The sequence below is a fragment of the Rhinopithecus roxellana genome, chromosome 10 (genome assembly GCF_007565055.1).
Source record: "Rhinopithecus roxellana isolate Shanxi Qingling chromosome 10, ASM756505v1, whole genome shotgun sequence".
NCBI lineage: Eukaryota > Metazoa > Chordata > Mammalia > Primates > Cercopithecidae > Rhinopithecus > Rhinopithecus roxellana.
The window spans coordinates 93,291,406-93,313,396 of NC_044558.1; the positions used below are offsets into that span (position 1 = coordinate 93,291,406).

At 43.6% G+C, this 21,991-nt stretch overlaps 1 protein-coding gene across 2 annotated transcripts in view; it reads right to left on the reverse strand.

Moving 5' to 3' along the window:
* Positions 1-21,991, reverse strand: part of PTPN11 (protein tyrosine phosphatase non-receptor type 11) — a 107,332-nt gene that overhangs the window by 5,804 nt on the left and 79,537 nt on the right. Inside the window, exons 11-14 of one of the 2 annotated variants that reach the window (XM_010378723.2) lie at positions 18,352-18,506; positions 16,501-16,568; positions 15,831-15,982; positions 1,808-1,920 (exon numbers count right to left, since the gene is read on the reverse strand). In XM_010378723.2, the coding sequence (XP_010377025.1) occupies positions 1,808-1,920; positions 15,831-15,982; positions 16,501-16,568; positions 18,352-18,506 (488 nt within the window). Of the gene's footprint in view, positions 1-1,807; positions 1,921-15,830; positions 15,983-16,500; positions 16,569-18,351; positions 18,519-21,991 lie in introns of both variants that reach the window. The other variant, XM_030938698.1, reaches the window with a different exon arrangement.

Consider the following 21,991-nt stretch of genomic DNA (forward strand, 5'->3'; position numbering starts at 1 on the left):
CACATAGAACGAAATCCTATTAATTTCCAGTAGAGGGATCTGAACAGGCAAAAGCTCCAAGAAGGGAAAATACAGGAGCAGGCAGACAGTGATGAGAGATCTATTTAGCCCCAGCTCAGGTTATGTGAAGGGCAATGGGTGGTTTAGGGGCTAGGACGGAGGACCAAAGCATCAAGATCCTAGACTCCTTTCTGCTGAGCAGGGAGGTGACATCAGAGTAGTCCAGGTGAGTGAGGAACCCAGCAGCTGTGGGTGCCAGGCTGAGAGGGGCCAGTGTATCCTGGATCTGAACCCTACAAGGGGGATGACGGGAACGAAAGGCAGACAGGCTGTCTGTCACAGGCATGCCACTGGTACTGAGGGAATCATGACAGCTGATTCAGTCACGCCAACAGGAGGGAAAAGCTTTCTGGCAAGGACTCAGAACCCTGGCATTCCAGTTCCATTGAAAATTATTGCAGAGAGCAATTTAAAATATCAATTTTCCCAGGCAGTCCACTGGGAAAGAAAAGAAAAAAGGCAGAAAAAACTGGCAACTTGAAGGAGAAAATACTTCTGCTGTATAATTTCATTTCAATGTTAAATAGAAAGCAAATGTTAATACAAACCTCATATATGCCACCTAAAACATTTATATAGAATATTAAAATCTGCAGGGGCTTAAAAATCCACATCGGAAGCAAACAGAGAGAAGATTCTTAGGGAAAAATAAAAGGTAAATGTTATACTAACAAGTGACTTTTGAGTATATAGAAAAATAATAACTTACAACTGCTATTCATATAATCAATTTAGCAAATGCTTTCCTACTGTGTTTTAAACAAGGAGTCGGGAAGGCTTTTCTGCGAAGGACCTGAGAGTCAGTATTTTAGGCTCTATGTGCCATACGTGGTCTCTGTCATATATTATTCTTCGGGCTTTGTTTTGTTATTGGGTCTTTGTTTTGTGTTGTTTCATTTTACAACCCTTTAAAACCATTCACAGACTATACTGTAACAGGCCATGGCCCAGATCTGGCCTTGTGAGCTGTAGTTTGCTGACCCCTGGTTTAAACATCCAAAGTAGATTTCTGTTGACTAGTGGCAAATGAGCGGATCATGGCTGGGCTGACACATTAGTGGTCAATTTATTTACTTTTATTTTGCAAAGAGCCTTAACACATCGTTAAGACATATGACCTTCCTTTGTAACAATCCCCAGCCCATCAAAAGAAAAAGTAGATTCTTCTTGGAGAACCCACTTGATATACTTAAAATCCCATAGAATCCTAGCTAGCATAGCAATCAGCCTTCAGTTTAGGAATTTTTTTTTTTTTTTTTTTAGACAGAGGTTCACTCTATAGCCCAGGCTGGAGTGCAGCATGATCTCGGCTCACTGCAACATCCGTTTCCTGGGTTCAAGCGATTCTCCTGCCTCGGTCTCCCGAGTAGCTGGGATTACAGACATGTGCCACCATGCCCACCTAATTTTTGTAATTTCAGTAGAGACAGGCTTTCACCATGTTGGCCAGGCTGGTCTCAAACTCCTGGCTTCAAAGTGATCCACCCACCTCGGCCTCCCAAAGCGCTGGGATTACAGGCGTAAACCACCGTACCTGGCCAGCTTAGGAAAATTAAGACATGATTGAGATAGCATTAACACAATCCATAGATATCACCAGTCAGAGACACACTAACAGTGGGGCAACAGGAACGTGCACCAGTGAAAGGCATGTGCTACAAACTTGTGTTTTTTTGTTGTTTTTGTTTTTTAAACTTTTTTAAACCGCCATGACCAGGTAAAAAGAATTTCCTTCAGCACTACTTACTCTGCACAGGGTGGTGTTGGAGTACAAGGCGGGAGGGGGCTCTGATCTCCACTCGTCTGGTCCGCTAGAGAATACTTAATATTTGTATATTCGTGCCCTTTCCTCTTGCTTTTCTGAAATTTGGAAGAGTGCACATGTGAGGGACAATGGATATTTTAAGGGGATAAAAAAGCAAAAAAGGTATTTTGCCCAAAAAAAGAAAAAAGAAAGAGAAAGAAAATAAAATTGATAGACAGGTTGAGAATACTGATACATTGACTAAACTGTTAGGGGATTCACCTTCTCAAGGTAAATATACAGTAGGAGTGAAAAGTACTTTTGAACCACAGACTTTGAAAGCACAGAGTCACACATTAACAATTTACTGTACCGAACCAAATGTCCCTGTTTCTAAGAGAGAATTCGCACTTTCTTTGCCACATTAGCATCTAATCATTTCATAGTTCATGTGAAACACATTTCATGGTTTTTCAGGTAAACAGCTGGGAAAGGAACTCCAAAAATAAAATCACCTCAACTAGAAATGGCACACAAGAACGAAAGATGGTAGCACTCTTATCAGAAACAATAACACACTTCATTGTATCTCCCCTTGCCCCTGGAAAAGACTCTGGCACCTTTTTTGTTTGTTTGGAGACAGAGTCTTGCTCTGTTGTTCAGGCTAGAGTGCAGTGGTGGCATGACCTCCGCTCACCGCAACCTCTGCCTCTGGGGTTCAAGCCATTTTCATGCCTCAGCCTCCTGAGTAGCTGGGATTACAGATGCCCACCACCATGCCCAGCTAACTTTTTATATTTTAGTAGAGATAGGGCTTTACCATGTTAGACAGGCTGGTCTTGAACTCCTGAGCTCAGATGATCCACCTGCCTCAGCCTCCCAAAGTGCTAGGATTACAGGCATGAGCCACCACACCCGACCCACCTTTAAAACTTCATTTTTGGTTCTGATGATACCCTGGGGGGAAAAAGGCAAAGAAAACCGGCAGTCATGCAGTCTCATCTCAGATGTGGAGTGAACTATATTTGGTAGGACATCTAGTTAGATGGTTTATCACCCTTTTCTACTCCTATAGGCACCTGGAAACAGCCAACTCTGGAAATCTAATCCATCAGATGAGCATCATTATCTAATGTTGACTTCACTATAGGATTGCCCTTAGGGTAGCCGTATCAAATACTAATGTACAAGCGTACAAGCCAGGCCTGGTGGCACAGGCCTGTAGTCCCAGCTACTCAAGAGGCTGAGGCAGGAGCACTGCTTGAGCCTAGGAATTGAAAGCTGCAGTAAGCTATCATCGCACCATTGCACTCCAGCCTGGGCAACAGAGCGAGACCCATCTCTAAAAAATAAAAAATAGGGCTGGGCACAGCGGCTTATGCCTGTAATCCCAGCACTTTGGGAGGCCAAAGCAGAACGATCACTTGAGGTCAAGAGTTCGAGACCAGCCTGGTCAACATGGCAAAACCCTGTCTCTACTAAAAATACAAAAATTAGCTGGGTGTGGTGGCACACACCTATAATTCCAGCTACTCAGGAGGCTGAGGCATGAGAATCACTTGAACCTGGGAGGCGGAGGTTGCAGTGAGCCAAGATCAGGCCACTGCACTGCAGCCTGGGTGATGGAGTGAGATTGTCTCAAAAAATAAAAATAAAAAATAATTTTTTGCCTAATACTATTTGCCTCTGTTAAAGTAGCCAAACCAATTTATTAACTGATAAAGCAGTCAGTAAGAACTTATAGTGCAGGGAAGAAGTTGCAAAACAGACATCCAAAGCAAAAATGTTTTGTTTGGTTTATATACTATTTTGATTTTTTGAACAGCCATTTTCTTAAAACAAAGACTTGCAAATAACCATTTCTGAATAGCAGTCGTAAATGTTTAGCACTGAAAAATCTTTGCTTATATAAGAAACAATCCTTAGAAAGATAAAATATAATTCAAAATTAAATATTACATGGATGAATTGGCAAGAACTTTTGTTTGGTTTTTTTGTTGTTGTTGTTTTTGAGATGGTCTCGCTCTGTCACCCAGGCTGGAGTGCAGTGGTGTGATCTGGGCTCACGGTTAGCCTCTGCCTCTCAGGTTCAAGCAATCTCTGTCTCAGCCTCTCAAGTAGCTGGGATTACAGGTGTGCACCACAACACCTGGCTTATTTTTGTATTTTTTGGAGAGATGGGGTTTCATCATGTTGGCCAGGCTGGTCTCAAATTCCTGGCCTCAAGTGATCTGCCTGCCTTGGCCTCCCAAAGTGCTGGGGTTACAGGCGTGAGCCACCAAACATGGCCCATTTTTTTTTTTTTAAGAGACAGGGTCTCACTCTGTCACCCAGGCTAGAGCACAGTGGTCCAATCATAGCTCACTGCAGCCTCAAACTCCTGGGCTCAAGCAATCCTCCCACCTCAGCCTCCCAATAGCTGGTACTACAGGAACATGCCACACTCAGCCAAATTTTTTTTTTACTTTTTGTGGAGAGGGGGTCTCATTATGTTGCCCAGACTGGTCTCAAACTCTTGGCCTCGAATGATATTTCTGCCTCAGCCTCCCAAAGTGCTGGGTTTATAGGCATGAGCCACCATGCCCAGCCAGCAGAGATATTATTTTAAAACTTACCTGCCAGGCACTGTGGCTCATACGTGTAATCCCAGCACTTTGAGAGGCCAAGGCAGGTGATCACTTGAGGTCAGGAGTTCAAGACAAGCCTGGCCAACATGGTGACACCCCATCTCTACTAAAAATACAAAACTTAGCCAGGGGGGGTGGCACACGCCTCTAGGGGCTGAAGCACCAGAATCACTGGAACCTGGGAGATGGAGATTGCAGTGAGCCAAGATACCACTGCACTCCAGCCTGGGTGACAGAGTGAGACTCCATCTCAAAAAATAATAATAAAATATTTTTTTAAAAAAAATAAAACTTATCCTGAGGTTTAAAAATCTCAACTCACTTTTTAAAATAAAAATTTTAAATCTATAATAAATAGGAACTGAAGAGTAAAACTGCTTTTTTACTCAATTTTTTTAAAAAGTAATTTTTAAAAACACATGACATGAGATCTACTCTCTTAACAAACTGTTAGATGTGCAGTATTGTTAACTATATACCCACTGCTGTATAGAAGATCTCTGAAGTTTTTTGTCTTATATTACTGAAACTCTATATCCATTTAACAGTTAATCCCTATTTCCCCCTCCCTACTCAATAGTTCCTTGAAAATAGAAATCAGTATTTCTATTAATACATAAAGTGATTACAACAGAATTTTCTAGTGTGGAATAATTCGTATAAATGAAACAGGAATTACTTCAATGACTCAAAGGAATCCAAGGAAAAGCATTAAAATGTTGGAACTTGGGCCAGGCATGGTAGCTCATGCCTGTAATCCCAGCACTCTGGGAGGCCGAGGTGGGCGGATCATGAGGTCAGCAGATCGAGACCATCCAGGCTAATACGGTGAAACCCCATCTGTACTGAAAATACACAAAATTAGCCGGGCGCATGGTGGCATGTGCCTGTAGTCCCAGCTATTCGGAGGCTGAGGCAGAAGAATCCCTTGAACCTGGAAGACAAAGCTTGTAAGCTGAGATTACGCCACTGCACTCCAGCCTGGGCAAAAGAGCAAGACTCTGTCTCAAAAAAAAAAAAAAGAAAAAAAAGGTTGGAACTTTTTAGCTTCTGTAGAAGACCAAGAAATAAAACTGACTCACAAATCAGATGGGCTCGTCTCAGTACTGTGACAGCCCAGGCTGTGTGATAGATCAAGAGAAATTCTCAGGGAATAGGGATTGTTTTGTTTTGATTTGTGTTTGCGGAGTAGAGGGTAATGTGTTTCTGAGGCCTAGAAAATCATCTGAAATTCATCTATCTCCACCCAAATTCAGTGTCACAGCACAGTAACCAAGCCTTCTGCAATGTTCATAATAAATCCTATGGCCTTGCCAATTGACACACAACCAAGATTGAGAGAAGGGATCGATCACAAGACTCCAAAATCATCTGGTATTAAGTATCTTTCCATGTGAAGTAACTGATTACACTCATAAACCTTAAATTACAAAAAATCAAAGGCCAAGAGCAGGAAGAGAGGGTAAAATGAAAACACTTGCCTTGGTTACAGAGCAGCCTAGACTACTTGTCCAGTGCACTCTGGGTTCACATTTGAAGACTACAAACACCATGATTCCTTCCACTATCCCATCATGAAATCTTGCTGGTTTTACTTCGCTCTGTGCTCACTGTCAGTCCCACCCACTCTGACCAAACCATGATGGGTTTTCACGTGCAGCACTGCAGCAGCTCCTCACTGGCCCCCGCAGCTGCTCTCAAGCCTGGAGCCCACCCATTCTTCACCCTCAAGCCAGAGTCCTCTTTCAAAATGAGGGTCTCTTTTTTTTTTTTTTTTTTTGGAGACGAAGTCTCACTGTGTCACCCAGGCTGGAATGCAGTGGCACAATCTTGGCTCACCGCAGTCTCCGCCTCCTGGGTTCAAGTGATTCTCATGCCTCAGCCTCCCAAGTAGCTGGGACCACAGGCATGAACCACCATGCCCAGCTAATTTTTGTAATTTTGGTAGAGACAGGGTTTCACCATGTTGCCCAGGCTAGTCTCAAACTCTTGGTCTCAAGCGATCCACCCGCTTTAGCCTCCCAAAGTGCTGGGATTACAGGTGTGAGTCACCACACCCGGCCTAAAGTGAGGATCTTTTTATGCCATTCCCTTGCTGCAGACTCCTCAATGACTTCCATTTCCCTCCAAATAAAGTCTAAAATCTGTAATATGCCTATAAGCCCCACCTCTCCCTTCAAACTAAAAAATCTGGTCTCAGCTTACTTTTCTAATCCCCCCATCACACTCCACATTGTACCCCAACTCCTTCTACTCCAACCATGCTGGATTTATTTCCATTTCAGGAACACGACTACTTAAATATTCCCAGTGCCTGGCACAGTACAACCTACTTTAATTAATGCAGGAATGAATGAACAAGTATGAAAAAACCAAGGAAATGAAGGGAGCTGTGTGAGGAAACAATAGGGCACAGGGGGCACAGTCTCATGTTAATTCAAATTTTACATCTGGTAAAACTTAGTTCCATGAGGCAACAACAATGGCTATCTTCTTCATTGTTACAACCTCAGCATCTAATCAATGTCTGCAACAGAAAAGGCACTCAAATATTTCTCAAAGGAATGACAGACACCAAACAAAAAGAAAGTGTTTAATAAAATACAAGCAGCCAAATATCAAGTGCCACACAAGGCCAGTTTAAATACTGCTCGTTTAATGTTGCAACAACTGAAATTCAGCCTGTGCAACCCCATTTCTATTCTAGCTCTGCTATCATGGGTTTTTTTTTTTTTTTGGGAGAGTCTTGCTCTGTCGCCCAGGCTGGAGTGCAATGGCACAATCTCAGCTCACTGCAACCTCTGCCTCCCAGGTTCAAGTGATTCTCATGCCTCAGCCTCCACAGTATCTGGGATTACAGGCATATGCCACCATGCCTGGCGAATTTTTGTAATTTTGTAGAGATGGGATTTCACCATGTTGGCCAGGCTGGTCTCGAACTCCTGACCTCAGGTGATCTGCCCGCCTCAGCCTCCCAAAATGCCAGGATTATAGGCCTGACCCATTACGGAATTTTTAAAAGTAATTTCTGTCCTGCAGTATGATTCACTCAGAGAGAACACTGTTCAGATCTCTGCATGCTGAAGTGTAGAGATGCTCCCTGTGTGGTGTGTATTTCCTTCAAAGAAGAAGTGCCTAGTTGGCAAATACAATTCTCACAGGGGTATAGGTTAGTAATTCTGAAACCACTTTACACCTATACCAGGGTTGAACAAATGAGTAGATAGGTTGGTGATAATGAGACTGGGGTTTTTCCCTGTTAGAGAAAGAAGTCACAAATAAGCAAGAGGAAGGCAAGAATGAGCCCTGCAGCAATGGATTAGAGTCTGAGACATCAGTATGAACTCATGTTTAGCTTAATATATATACAGATGGCCAGATACAGAAAACAATGATAGATACATGTGAATCCATGGATTCATATACAGCCATATGTTTTCTAGCTCTATCTGCTGAGAGGGCCTAGAAGCAGCAATGAGCATACCCAACACCCAGACTGGTTTCTAAACCCCAGAGTCTAAAGTAAAAGGAACCAGGGCTCCATAGAAATGGGTGATTCTAGGGCTGTGGCAGGGAACAATGTAAGAAGAGCCTGGAACATCTTTTGTAATGCCAAAGTAGAGAAGTACTCAGAAACAAGAGGGTGGGGACATGTCAAAAGACACAGGAGCCAATCTGAAGAACCTCCCAGTGACCAAAGCTGTAACAATTTGAGCAAGAAAAATAGATTATAACTCAAAGTACAAAATAAATATACATGCGTCTCTATCAATATAAATAATGGAATAAACAAATGGAGAAAAGGTACAAATCTTTCTTACAAAGGGACTCCAAATAAGGTATGTAGAAACCAGTCATTCCAGTTTCAATTAAGCTCCAAGAGATGGAGCTTTATTTCCTTTCTCTTGAGTATGGTCTGAACTAAATGACTTTCTTCCGAAGAACTGAACAGGGAAAGGGGAAAAGAGTACAGGCAGTCCCCCACTTCATGATGGTTTGCCTTACGGGTTTTTTTTTACTTTATGATGGTGCAAAAGCAATACAACCCTTCTGTTTTTCATTCTGAGTACAGTACTCAACATATTACATGAGATACGCAACACTTTATTACAAAATAGGCTTTCCATGAGATGATTTTGCCCAACTGTAGGCTAATGTGTCCTGAGTACGTTTAAGGCAGGCTAGGCTAAGCTGTGATGTTTAGTAGGTTAGGTGCATTAAATGCATTTTTGACTTATGATATTTTCAATTTATGATGGGCTTATCAGGCTGTAACCCCATCGTAAGGTAAGGAGGATTTGTAATTATACAGTGAGAAAAATCTGGCAGATATGAACTAAACCAACAGACAAGTTCAGGATCACCAGGCCATGTTGATAACATTTACCTCCAAGTGATGAGAACACTTAACAATATACCTCTGTGGTATTCTTCCCAAAACTCCATTACTCAAGTCTAATCATGAGAAAACATAAGATTAAACACAAGTTGAGGGATATCCTACAAGATATGTGACCAGTACTCTTAAAAATCGTCAAGGTCGCCAGGCATGGTGGCTCACACCTGTAATCCCAGCACTTTGGGAGGCCAAGGCGGGTGGATCACAATGTCAGGAGATCGAGACCATCCTGACTAACATGGTGAAACCCCACCTCTACTAAAAATACAAAAAATTAGCCAGACGTGGTGGCGGGCACCTATAGTCCCAGCTACTCGGGAGGCTGAGGCAGGAGAACGGCATGAACCCAGGAGGCAGAGCTTGCAGTGAGCTGAGATCATGTCACTGCACTCCAGCCTGGGCAACAGAGTGATACTCCGTCTCAAAAAAAAAAAAAAAAGAAAAAGAAATCATCAAGGTCATGAAAAACAAGGAAAGCCTAAGAAGCTGTCACGGATTGGAGAAGACTACAGAGACAAGTGTGACCAAACTCAATGTGTGATCGTGAATTGCATCCTGGAATGGAAAAAGGATATTCACTGGAAAACTGGCAAAATCCAATTAAACTCTACAGTTTAGTTAATAGCAATGTATTGATGTTAATGCTTTAGTTTTGATAAATGTATCATGGTTAGGTAAAATGTTAACTTCAGGGGAAACTGGATGAAAAGTATAAGGAACTCACTCTACTATACAGAGATATGTATAATGCTCCTCGACTTTATGGGGATACATCCCAATAAACTCATCATAAATTGAAAATATCACTAGTCAAAAATGCATTTAAGGTATCTAACCTACCAAACACCACAGCTTAACCTAGCCTACTTTAAACGTGCTCAGAAAACTTACATTAGCCCATAGGTTGGCGATATCATCTCACAATACCTATTTTAAAATAAAGTGTTGAATGAAAAGTGAAAAACAGAATGGTTGTATTGCTCTCAAACCATCATAAAATCAAAAATCATAAGTCAAACCATCTTAAGTCAGGGACTGTCTGTACACATGTGTGAGGTTTTACAGAGAGGGAACTCAAACAGAGCAGTAATTGATCAGCTAATTAGCAATTCAAAGAACATTGCACCAGTACAAACAAGCAGACCCAGTGCCCAGATCTTGGTTTCAAACTACTACTCTGCATGAAAAGGAATCAGGTTCCTTTGAAAAATGGCTGGGAAAGGAGAAGATGAGCCTAGACCATCTTCTAAAGTCTAAAAAAGTGCTTGAAAATGGGAACACATCAAAAGGACAGAGTACCCAATCTGAAAAGGTTCCCACCAGCCAAATTCAAGTCAATTCAAGCAATAACAACAAAAATAGTAGTAAGGTGCTCATTCTAATAGACATGAATAAATAAATAAGGGAGAAAGAAAAGCCCTTCCTTATGGTAGGCTTGCAACTAAAAACAGAAAAGGGAATGATGAACCTAAAAAGTTCTAGAAGAAAGCATATTGAATATGGAAAACACCATGACAGTGGTCATGGCAATGGTTTTTAGGATTTGATACCAAAAGCACAGGGAACAAAAGTAAAAATAAACAAGTGGAACAACACCAACATCCAAGTTAAAGTGCAGTGGCACCATCTTCGCTCACTGCAACCTCCGCCTCCCGGGTTCAAGAGATCCTCCTGCCTCAGCCTCCCAAGTAGCTGGGATCACAGGCGTGTGCCACCACATCCAGCTAATTTTTTATGCTTTTGGTAGAGATGGGGTTTCACCACGTTGGCCAGGCTGGTCTCGAACTCCTGACCTCAAGTGATTCGCCCTCCTCAGCCTCCCAAACTGCTGGGATCACAGGCGCAAGCCACCGTGTCCAGCAGGAATATTATTATTATTATTTTTTTTTTGAGACAGAGTCTCGCTCTGTCGCCCAGGCTGGAGTGCAGTGGCCAGATCTCAGCTCACTGCAAGCTCCGCCTCCCGGGTTTAAGCCATTCTCCTGCCTCAGCCTCCCGAGTAGCTGGGACTACAGGTGCCCGCCACCTCGCCCGGCTAGTTTTTTGTATTTTTTAGTAGAGACGAGGTTTCACCGTGTTAGCCAGGAGGGTTTCGATCTCCTGACCTCGTGATCCGCCCATCTCAGCCTCCCAAAATGCTGGGATTACAGGCTTGAGCCACCGCGCCCGGCCGAGGAATATTATTTTTAAAAAGAAGAAAATCCTGTCATTTGCAAGAACATGGATGACATTATGCTAAGTGAAATAAACCATCACTGCCTGATCTCATTTGTATGTGGAATCTAAACCAGTCAAATTCATAAAAACTGAGATTAAAGCAGTGATTACTAGGGGTTGAGGGTGGGGAAAATAAGGAGACTTTGGTCAAAGGGTACAAACTTGAAGTTACATAAGATGAATACATTTTGGAGATCTAATGTACAGCATGGTGATTAGAGTTAATAATAATGTAATGTCGCTGGGCATGGTGGCTCATGCCTGTAATCTCAGCACTTTGGGAAGCTGAGGTCGGTGGATCACCTGAGATCAGGAGTTCGAGACCAGCCTGGCTAGCATGGTGAAACCCCGTCTCTACTAAAAATACAATAATCACCCAGGCATGGTGGCACGTGCCTACAGTCCCAGCTACTTGGGAGGCTTAGGTGGGAGAAGCACCTGAACCCAGGAGGCAAAGGTTCTAGTATGCCAAGATCATGCCACTGCACTCCAGCTGGGGTGACAAAGGGAGACTCCATCTCAAAAAAAAAAAAAAAAAAAAAGTACATTTAAAATTTACTAAGAGTGGCTGGGCGCAGTGGCTCACACCTGTAATCCCAGCACTTTGGAAAGCCGAGGCAGGCAGATCATTTGAGGTCAAGAGTTCGAGACCAGCCTGGCCAACGGGGTGAAACCCCATCTCTACTAAAAATACAAAAATTAGCCGGGTGTGATGGCGGGCGCCTGTAATCCCAGCTACTGGGGAGGCTGATGCAGGAGAATCGCTTGAACCTGGGAGGTGGAGGTTGTAATGAGCCAAGATTGTGGCACTGCACTCCAGCCTGGGTGACAGAGCAAGACTCCATCTCAAAAAAAAAAAAAGTCACTGAGATGTTGGCTGCATTATTTAACTCAATTTTGAAAATCATTTCACAAAGTATACATATATCAAAATATCATGGTGTATACTTTATATACAATTTTTCTTTGCCACTTATACTTTTAAAAGCTGGGGGAAAGGCAATGGTGGAAACAGAAAATTGCTACTTGGCAAATACCACAGTAATAATTTTTTAGGCAATAATTTAATCAATGAATATAAAATTAGTAGGCAAAAAGTATTATGAGAAACAGGTAATTTACGCAGTCTCCAGTATCTACCAACAAGATATTAACTTAAAAGGGAAATATAGTAACTTTATGGTCAAGAGATTAACTTAAAAGGGAAAAATACTTTTTTGCTTAAAAAAATGTAGCTAAAATACTACTTTTTGCTACATTTTTTGCTATGCCTGTAGTCCCAGCTACATTTTGCTCAAGTAACTTTATGGTGGACAAATTTGACAGACACCACCTTATTCAAGTGATCAAAGTTAACACCACTAGTAATGAATCAGATCAACAGTGTGTACCTGATGTGATGTACCAAGAAGACTACAATAACATTTCTGTGACAGTCCTGCCAAAAATGCATGACTAGAATATAGTCAAGAGAAAACACTGGACAAAACCAAATCGAGAGGCATTCTACTAAATAGCTGGCCTAAACTCTTCAAAAACATCCAGGTCATGAAAAATAAAGAATGACTGAGAAACTGTTCCAGATTAAAGAGACTAAACATACTAATAACTGGCCAGGTGTGGTGGCTCACACCGGTAATCCCCCTTTGGGAGGCCAAGGCGGAAGGGTCACTTGAGCCCAGGAGTTCAAGGTCAACTGGGGCAACAGGGTGAAGCTCCATCTCTACGAAAAATACAAAACTTAGCCTTAGCCAGGCATGGTGGTGCATGCCTGTGGTCCCAGCTACTCGAGAGGCTGAGGTGGGAGGATCCCCTGAGCCCAAGGAGGTCAAGGCTGCTGTGAGCCATAGTCGCAACACTGCATTCCAACCTGGGCAACAAAGTGAGACCCTGTCTCAAAAAAGAGAAAAAAGATACATTATAACCAAATGCACTGTGTGACCCTGAACTCATAAAAGATACTAGCAAGACAAACTGGCAAAATTTGAGAATAGTCTGTAGGTTAGATGATAGTATTATATCAGTGTTTGTTTTCTGATTTTGATCACTGTACCAAATAATTGTGACATTGGTTATGTAAGAGAAAGGCCTTATTTTTAGAAAATATACACATTTTAGAATGTGTAGGCTTAGATTATTTATTTTTTAAAATGAAATGATATTTAGAGACAAAGGGGTACAAATGTTTGTAACCAACAAACATTTTACCTTTTACAATTCACACTGTTAATTTTAAACAGAGAGAATAAATGAATGATAAAGTTAAGTATGCTAAAAAGTTAAGTCAGGAAAGCTGGGTAAAGAAAATTCCACAGACTACTTTTGCAAATTTGAGGGGTTTTTTTTTCCACTACTGTAATTTGAAGTTAACAAAAAAGTCTACGTCCAAGGAACTGGCAGAGCGTGAGAACTGTTTATAAAAACTTGAGAATTTTCTCAATCTTGCTTCGTTTGCACTTTCCCCTGGATTCCCACATCTGATTTTATATTCTTCCTTCCTTGTGCTGTTTCTTCTCTTCCTTCCCCACAGTTCTTCGCCCATCATTCCTTTTATTCACTGATCCATTTTTAGCAAATTCTTTCACTCCTAAAGGTCATGAACACTTCATAATTTTAGAAATGACTGTATTTTAGAATAACCAATTATCCTGAATGAGTTTTTGTTCTTTTGCTTCATTTATAAATCAGCTGGGTTTAAAGTTGTGTCTGTCATTTAAACTTTCTACTAAATTAAGTACTTCTTACTTTACCACAATCAGCCAGGCAGCCAGTTCCCAGATAAATTCAAACCACACAATGCAGAAAACTATACATGCAGGATTTCATTTTTAAAAATAAATAATCGAAGCCTACACATTTTTAAAACCCAGAGGTCACTGGGCTCAGTGGCTCACACTTGTAATCCCAACACTTTGGAAACCCAAAGTGGGAGGGTTGTTTGAGCCCAGGAATTCGAGATTAGCCTGGGCAACGCAGTGAGACCTTGTCTCTACAAAATAAAGACAAAAAAATTAGCCGGGCATGGTGCCACAAACTCGTAGTCCTAACTACTCAGAGAGGCTGAGGCAGGAGCACTGGTTGAGCCTAGGAGTTCGAGACCAGCCTGGGCAACATGGCAAAACCGTGACACTACAAAAAATGCAAAAACTAGCTGGGTGTGGTGGCACATGCCTGTAGTACCAGCTACTTGGGAGGCTGAGGTGGGAGGATCGCTTAACCCCAGGAGACTGAGGCTGTAGTGAGCCATGATTGCACCACTGCACTCCAGCCTGGTCAACAGAGAGAGACCTCTCTCATTTAAAAAAAAAAAAAAAAAAGACATTCCTGAACATGCTCCAACTTGCAGTAACTATGTTACATTCTCTTTGTATTTACTAGGAAATCCTTCTCTTTGGGCAACTTTTTGCCTAACTATTCTTGGGCGAAATTAAGTATAATGGAAGACATATATAAAATAACTTATAGTAACCATCTAAATATTTCATATCACTTAATACAAATTCAGATTTAAAGCACTGAAGTTGGCCAGCTGCAGTAGCTCACGCCTGTAATCCCAGCACTTTGGGAGGCCGAGGCGGGTGGATCACGAGGTCAGGAGATCAAGACCATCCTGGCTAATACGGTAAAACCCCATCTCTACTATAAATACAAAAAATTAGCCAGGTGCAGTGGTGGGCGCTTGTAGTCCCAGCTACTCAGGAGGCTGAGGCAGGAGAATGGCGTGAACCTGGGAGGCGGAGTTTGCAGTGAGCTGAGATCGTGCCACTGCACTCCAGCCTGGGCAACAGAGCAAGACTCCGTCTCAAAAAATAATAATAATTATAAATAAAAAATTAAAAAAATAAAGCACTGAAGTTCAAATTTTAACCTTACATTTCTATACATACAGTTTCTGAAGATGTCTATGTACAATAAAACAATCCCGTATGTCTACGTGGACTGAAAACCTACTAAACTAATTAGCAGTTACTTTACTTTGGCCCACCAAACTTTGATAACGTGGCTGCTATTCTGCTAGGCTAGAAATCTTTCAAATATTGGTGGCAGGTCCCATTCTGAAAAGAGCTCAGCATTTGGAGAAGCTGAGTTCTCTGGAAGGCAATGAGCAAAGCAATGCAGGCAATCGTCACTGATGTTTAGACACTACCCCATCTGCAGCATGGCAATGGGGTTGAGGGGTGGGGGAGAGAAGCACAGCCCCCAAAAGAGCAGTTCTCCTCATTTCCTTCATCTCAGCATATTCCTAATTAACTCAGCTTTGTGCCTGTTATGAATAGCTTCAGATGGAAAGGCTCCAATTCCACATTCCTCTTCATTATGCACAGCTTATTAAAATTGAAATTTCACTGTTTCCAACTCGACCAAATTAGTGGTTCAAACTGCCGTGCGCTATTAAGAGTGAGGCATTCGTTTTAAAGGATGGAATCAGGATAAACATGGCCTGGATCAAGGCTGGAACAGGCTAGAAACTTCAAGGCTTTGCGTTTTACGCTTGCCACGTGAGCCTGGGAACATCAGAACCTTTCTGCATGGCAGTTCTTCAATCTGGCAGGCCAGGCTGATAGGATGGTGCCCTTCCCTAAGCTCCTCTGCAGTGAAACATCAGAGCTGAGAAGTAGAGAATAATTAACAGTTTCCAGAGGCCCTTTTAGTTGGGAGTTTGTTTCCCATTCCCAAATCAAACAGTTGTCTATCAGAGCCTCTCCTCCTGCTCAAAAGGAGAGCATATCCAAGAGGCCTAGAAAGAGAATGTAAATCTGCATGCCAGCCCTCAGGCTGGTACCTGCTCTTCTTCAATCCTGCGCTGTAGTGTTTCAATATAATGCTGGACCGCCATATAGATAAATCGGTACTGTGCTTCTGTCTGGACCATCCCTGACCTCTGAGACCGCACCATCTGGATGGTTTTGGGAACGTCAATGTCGCAGTCAACACCTACGAAGGAAACATCAAGAAGAATAAAGAAAAACTGCAGAACCAGGATGAAGTTGTTTAATACACAACTTTTAGTGGACTCACAGACAATGCTGATTTAGTCTTTGTTGTTTTAATTGAGCATGTTGCAATGGCTACAGTGTTGAACTTCTGACCAATACCAAAGATCCCAGAAGACTACATAAATAATAAAGTGGCAGAGGTCAGGATTCCCTCACTTTCCAACAAATCACCCCATACTGTAAACAAGGTTCAGGTGGCTGGATAGAGACCACCACTGTGTATGCAACAAAAGGCCATGGCAGTGGGTTCAGCAGCTCCTAGACTTCATTTTATGCCAAAAGCTCAAATAGTGTCACTTCTGTTCTCAAGCAGACAGACACACTGAAGTCTTCAGCCCAGATTTTTGTGAAAAATTTTTCCTATTCAACCTCTCTTCCCTAGGCTGTTTTCATGAGCACTTTCCTTCCATAAACTAAAAACAGAAACCGTCGCTTCTTGCCCGCCAGATGACCCACCTTTCTCTCTGATGATGTCAATAAGAATATCAATCACAATGAATGTCCCTGTCCGGCCAATTCCAGCACTGCGGGCAGAAGGACAAAAAGCAGGGACAACAGAATCATTCATGGGGGTTTCAGACTCAAAACCAAGCCATTAATATTAACAGAAACAATGTCTACTCTTGGGAGCTATTTATAAAATTGTCTCTTTGTGTTTGAAAATATGATGGCAAAAAGCATAGGGCTTTGGAGTCAGCCCAAACCTGCTCTTGGAGTTCAGCTTCTCCAGTACAACGTGCCTGAGGTAAGTCCCTTAACCTCTCTGACCCTCAGTTTCCGCATCTGTGAAATGGGGACAACAGCACATACCATACAGAGTGCTGGTTGGACAGAATGAAACAGGAATCGTATACAAAAAAATACACCAAAATTACCGAAAGAGGGCCAGGCACAGTGGCTCTCGCCTATAATCCCAGCACTTTGGGAGGCTGAAGCAAGAGGATCACTTAAGGCCAGGAGTTCCAGACCAGCCTGGCCAACATAGCAATACCTCATCTCTACTGAAAACACAAAAATTAGTCAGGCATGTTGTCATGCACCTGTAATCCCAGCTACTCGGGAGGCTGAGACATGAGAATTGCTTGAACCTAGAAAGCAGAGGTTGCAGTGAGCTGAGATCGCACCACTGCACTCCAGCCTGGGTGATAGAGTGAGACTCTGTCTCAAAAAATAATAATAATAAAGTTACTGAAATAGAAGAAATAAATAATTTAAAAAATTAAAAACAAAACAAAAAACATTGTGTTCAGAGGCTGGCTCAATAAATGGTAGCTTCTTTAACAACTGGACAAATAAAAAAGTTTCACATATATCTACCCGCCCAAGAAATGAATGAGATTTAGGAGACCCAATGTTCCCCAGTATAATCATGAAGCCCAAACTGGAGAATCAGGAGCCCACAGACTCATTACAAAGGTCACAGCACAGCTTCCTTCAAAAACCTTGGTAGAAAGTGGCTGGAATCTTGTAAAGCAAACAAATATAGTGTTGGGGGAGAAATATATTTATGGTAGAAGAGAAGAGAATGGGCCGGGTGTGGTGGCTCACACTTAACAATCCCAGCACTTTGGGAGGACAAGGCAGGTGGGTCACTTGACGTCAAGCATTCGAGTCTGGCCAACATGACAAAACCTTGTCTCTATCAAAATACAAAAATTAGCCGGGCATGGTGTCAGACACCTGTAATCTCAGCTACTTGGGAGACTGAGGCAGAAGAATGGCCTGAACCCAGGAGGTGGATGTTGCAGTGAGCCAAGATGATGCCACTGCACTCCAACCTGGGCAACATAGCAAGACTCCATCTCAAAAACGAAAAAAAAAAGAGAGAGAGAGGACAGAACCATAAGGAGGCGAATCGTAGAAGAAAAGAAGAAAAAAGGGAACCAAGCAAAAATGACTTAAGGGATCCTCAAGAATCAGGTCTATTTCCACTACATCCCCATCACCTCGATACCTACAAAGCAGTCAATAGCTACAAAGCAAACATCACAAAGAATAAGGAGAAACTGCAGAGCGAGGATGAAGTTGTTTAATGCACAACTTCTAGTGGACTCAGAGAGCATGCTGACTTAGTCTTCGCTGTTTTAACTGAGCATGTTACAATGGCCATGGCCAATGGCAGTGTGTAGGGTCTAGGAGAAATATGCCTTGGGATCAAAACGTCCCCTAATGCAGTTGCTCTATGCCTCAAACAGATACTAAATTCTTTCTACAGTTAAAAAGCTAGGGATGGATAGGTAAAAGCAAGCCTTGGGCGCTAAGAGACAGGGACAGGCTGTGGCCTAGAAAGGCAGCAGGAGCTGTCACCTGCAGTGCACCACGACCGGCCCTGCATCCATGATGCTCTCCTGCTTATGGTGCACCTCCTCCAGGAAGTCCAGCACGCCCCCGGGGTCGCTGGGCACTCCGTGGTCCGGCCAGGTCCGAAAGTGGTATTGCCAGACCGTTCTCTCCGTATTCCCCTGGAGTAGAACCAAGAAAAACCAGAAAAGAATTAAATAAATCAAGAGGTTGAAGAATCACCCAGTTCCGAGCTTTCCTAAATCCAATGTGAGCCAATGGAGAAGAAAAGAATCTCCCCAGGTTCCACTGAGAGGTCCTCTTCATGAGGTTCCCAGAACTAGTCTCCTTTCTGGCAATCCTGCAGGCAACTCTTTGCCTCTGTCATATGAACCAAGAGGTCTGGTATGGCAATTTGTTCTTTCAGGTAACTATACCCTGAATCATCTCTCTGAATTACCAGCAACAGGTAACATCCCTGTTCCTCTGCATCCCTGTGGAACTCAGCTCTGGAGGCAACTGAGACCTCAAGCGACCCAGGTCTCTCCTCCCAGCAGAAGAGGAAGCAGATGAGGAAACAGGCATTCACTTAAGACATTCATTCCTCTTTGTTTTTTTGATACCCAACCTTCCCCACCATAAAAACACAGACTTCTATTGTAGTATCGTTCTTTTTTTTTTTTCCCCCAAGACAGAGTCTTACTCTGTCACCCAGGCTGGAGTGCAGAGGCGTGATCTTGGCTCACTGCAACCTCTGCCTCCCGGGTTCAAGCGATTCTCCTGCCTCAGCCTCCCAAGTAGCTGGGATTACAGGCATGCACCACCATGTCCGGCTAATTTTTGTATTTTTAGTAGAGACGGGGTTTCGCCATGTTGGCCAGGCTGGTTTCAAACTCCTGACCTCAGGTGATCTGCCTGGTACAGGCGTGAGCCACCCAGCCTGGTCAGTATTTTTCTATTTTAAACTTGTATTTAATGCAAAGCAGATAAGAACACAGGCTTTGCTATCAGATGACTAGATTTGGGCTCCAATTCCAGGCACTCACACTCACGTGGCCCTTGGATATCTCTAAACCTCAATTTCTTCATTTGCAAAGTGGGAATAATAATCTCTCTCTCTCATAATGCAATTGTAAGGACTCGACAAGCTCGCTGAAACACTCAGTCTCTGCCCAGCAAATAGGAAGAGACTCAGCACATTATGGCTATTTTGAGGATAATGATAATTAATAAAGATCAACAATGGCACCAAGGCTACAGAAGACCAAAAAGTATCACGTTTCTTGCTACATCTTCTTCCTATATATGTGGAGACAATCTAAGCTAAGTGATTTTTTTTTTTGAGACAGAGTCTCACTCTGTCATCCAGGCTGGTGTGCAGTGGCTTGATCTCAGCTCACTGCAACCTCCACCTCCTGGGTTCAAGCAATTCTTGTGCCTCAGACTCGACTCCTGAGTAGCTGGGATTATAGGTGTGTGCCACCACATCCAGTTAATTTTTAGTATTTTTAGTAGAGGCAGGGTTTCGCCATGTTGGCCAGGCTGGTCTTGTACTTCTGACCTCAAGTAATCCACGGCCTCAGCCTCCCAAAGGGCAGGGATTATAGGTGTGAGCCACTTTGCCCAGCCTTAAGTGACATTTTCAAAAGGGATTTAAAAAGATACTTTTCTCTTTTTTCTTCTTCTTCTTTTCTTTTTTTTTTATTTTTATTTTTAAGAGACAGGGTCTCACTCTGTTGCCAAGGCTGGAGTGTAGTGGCATAATCACAGCTCACTGCAGCCCTGAACTCCTGAGCTAATGCAATCCTCTTGCCTCAGCCTCCCAAAGTACTGGGATTACAGGCGTGAGCCACCGTGCCCAGCCCTCTCTCCCATTTCTACTTGACAGCTACATTGTTCCAGTTCCTCTCACTATCTCTACCATAGATTCAACCTCCAACCCCTCCCCATCATCAGAATGACTGAACCCTCTCTGACATCAGAAATCTAAACATCCCACCCTGGGCCACAACCACACTGGCTTCCAGATCCTTCTGGTCCCCCCATCACTTCAAGTAGCCTCCAGACCACTGAGCCCTCCCTCCACTTTGCCAATTGCATCCTCCTGCCCCTGTCCCTCTCATCCAGCCAGGAGTCCCCGTGCTCTGGGGACAGTCTCTGTCTACCATGTGCCTCCACTCCTTGACCTCCTCTCCATCCACTGCACCTATGCAAAGCCCCGGGCCTGGACGAACCACGTACTTTCTGTTTTGTGCCCTAGGAGCCAAGTGTCCTTCGAGAAAAACCAGGCAATGGGTATCAGTATATTTTCATGTTCATCACCTCTACTGGGCACTTGGCACAGCACAGACATTTCTGGACTTCTTGCCCTGCTACACAATTATGATTTCATCTTTTCTCCCTTTCTTCAAATATTCTCTCTCTTCTTATTCCCTCTGACTGTCTGTTGATGGCCTTGCCTCAAGCTTCCAAGAGGATGGGGAAAGTAATCACTTTCAGTTCACCTACCGGCATCTGTGGCCACCTTCTCCTTCTGCCCTCCTGTTGCCACAGAAACAAATGTCCCTCTATTGAGCAAAATCAATTCATCCACGACGCTCTGCATCCCACCTCCCCTCTGCATCCCACCTCCACCCTTGCCTCCCTGACCACTCCACTTCAATGTGTCCAAGGCATCTCAAACTTTGTGTGTCCACAAAGAGGTCCTTGATCCTCCCAGCTTCCTCAGGTCCACTGCCATCCCCCCGCCGACCCTTCTCAAGCTAGAAAACTGCCAGTCACCCTGCACACCCCCCTCGCCCTTGGTACACTCCTTCACTGAATCCCTGCCCGTCTGCCTCCAGTCAGCTCTACTGGGTCCTCTTTTTTTTTTTTTTTGAGACGGAGTCTCGCTCTGTCGCCCAGGCTGGAGTGCAGTGGCCGGATCTCAGCTCACTGCAAGCTCCGCCCCCCGGGTTTACGCCATTCTCCTGCCTCAGCCTCCTGAGTAGCTAGACTACAGGCGCCCGCCACCTCGCCCGGATAGTTTTTTGTATTTTTTAGTAGAGACGGGGTTTCACCGTAGTAGCCAGGATGGTCTCGATCTCCTGACCTTGTGATCCGCCCGTCTCGGCCTCCCAAAGTGCTGGAATTACAGGCTTGAGCCACCATCCCCGGCCCTGGGTCCTCTTCTTTCGGGCACCCTGGCCACTAGCCTAGTTCAAGCCCTATTATTTTTTACTCTGACAACTGCAGTACCTCCAAATTGGTCCTAATCCCTAGAACAATTCCTGCCCCCTCCAGTCTCTATGGGGTGGAAGGGAATCTCTTAAAAGCTTAAATCCAACTCTGGCTGCTTATTACACTTAGGACACACCCCCACAACCTGCTTTGCTGACTCAAACACACTGTTCCCTATGCCTTAAGAACCTCCCTTCCCTTGGCCAGATACGCTGGCTCATGCCTATAATCCCAGCACCTTGGGAGGCTGCATGTGGCACCAGGATCACTTAAGCTCAGTTCAAGACCACCCTGGGCAACATAATGAGACACGTGTCTCTATAAAAAATTTAACAATTGGGTGGGCATGGTGGCACACGCCTGTAGTCCCCAGCTACATGGGAGGCTGAGGCGAGAGGATCGCCTGAGCTTAGGAGGTTGAGGCTGCAGTGAGCCGTGAATGCACCAG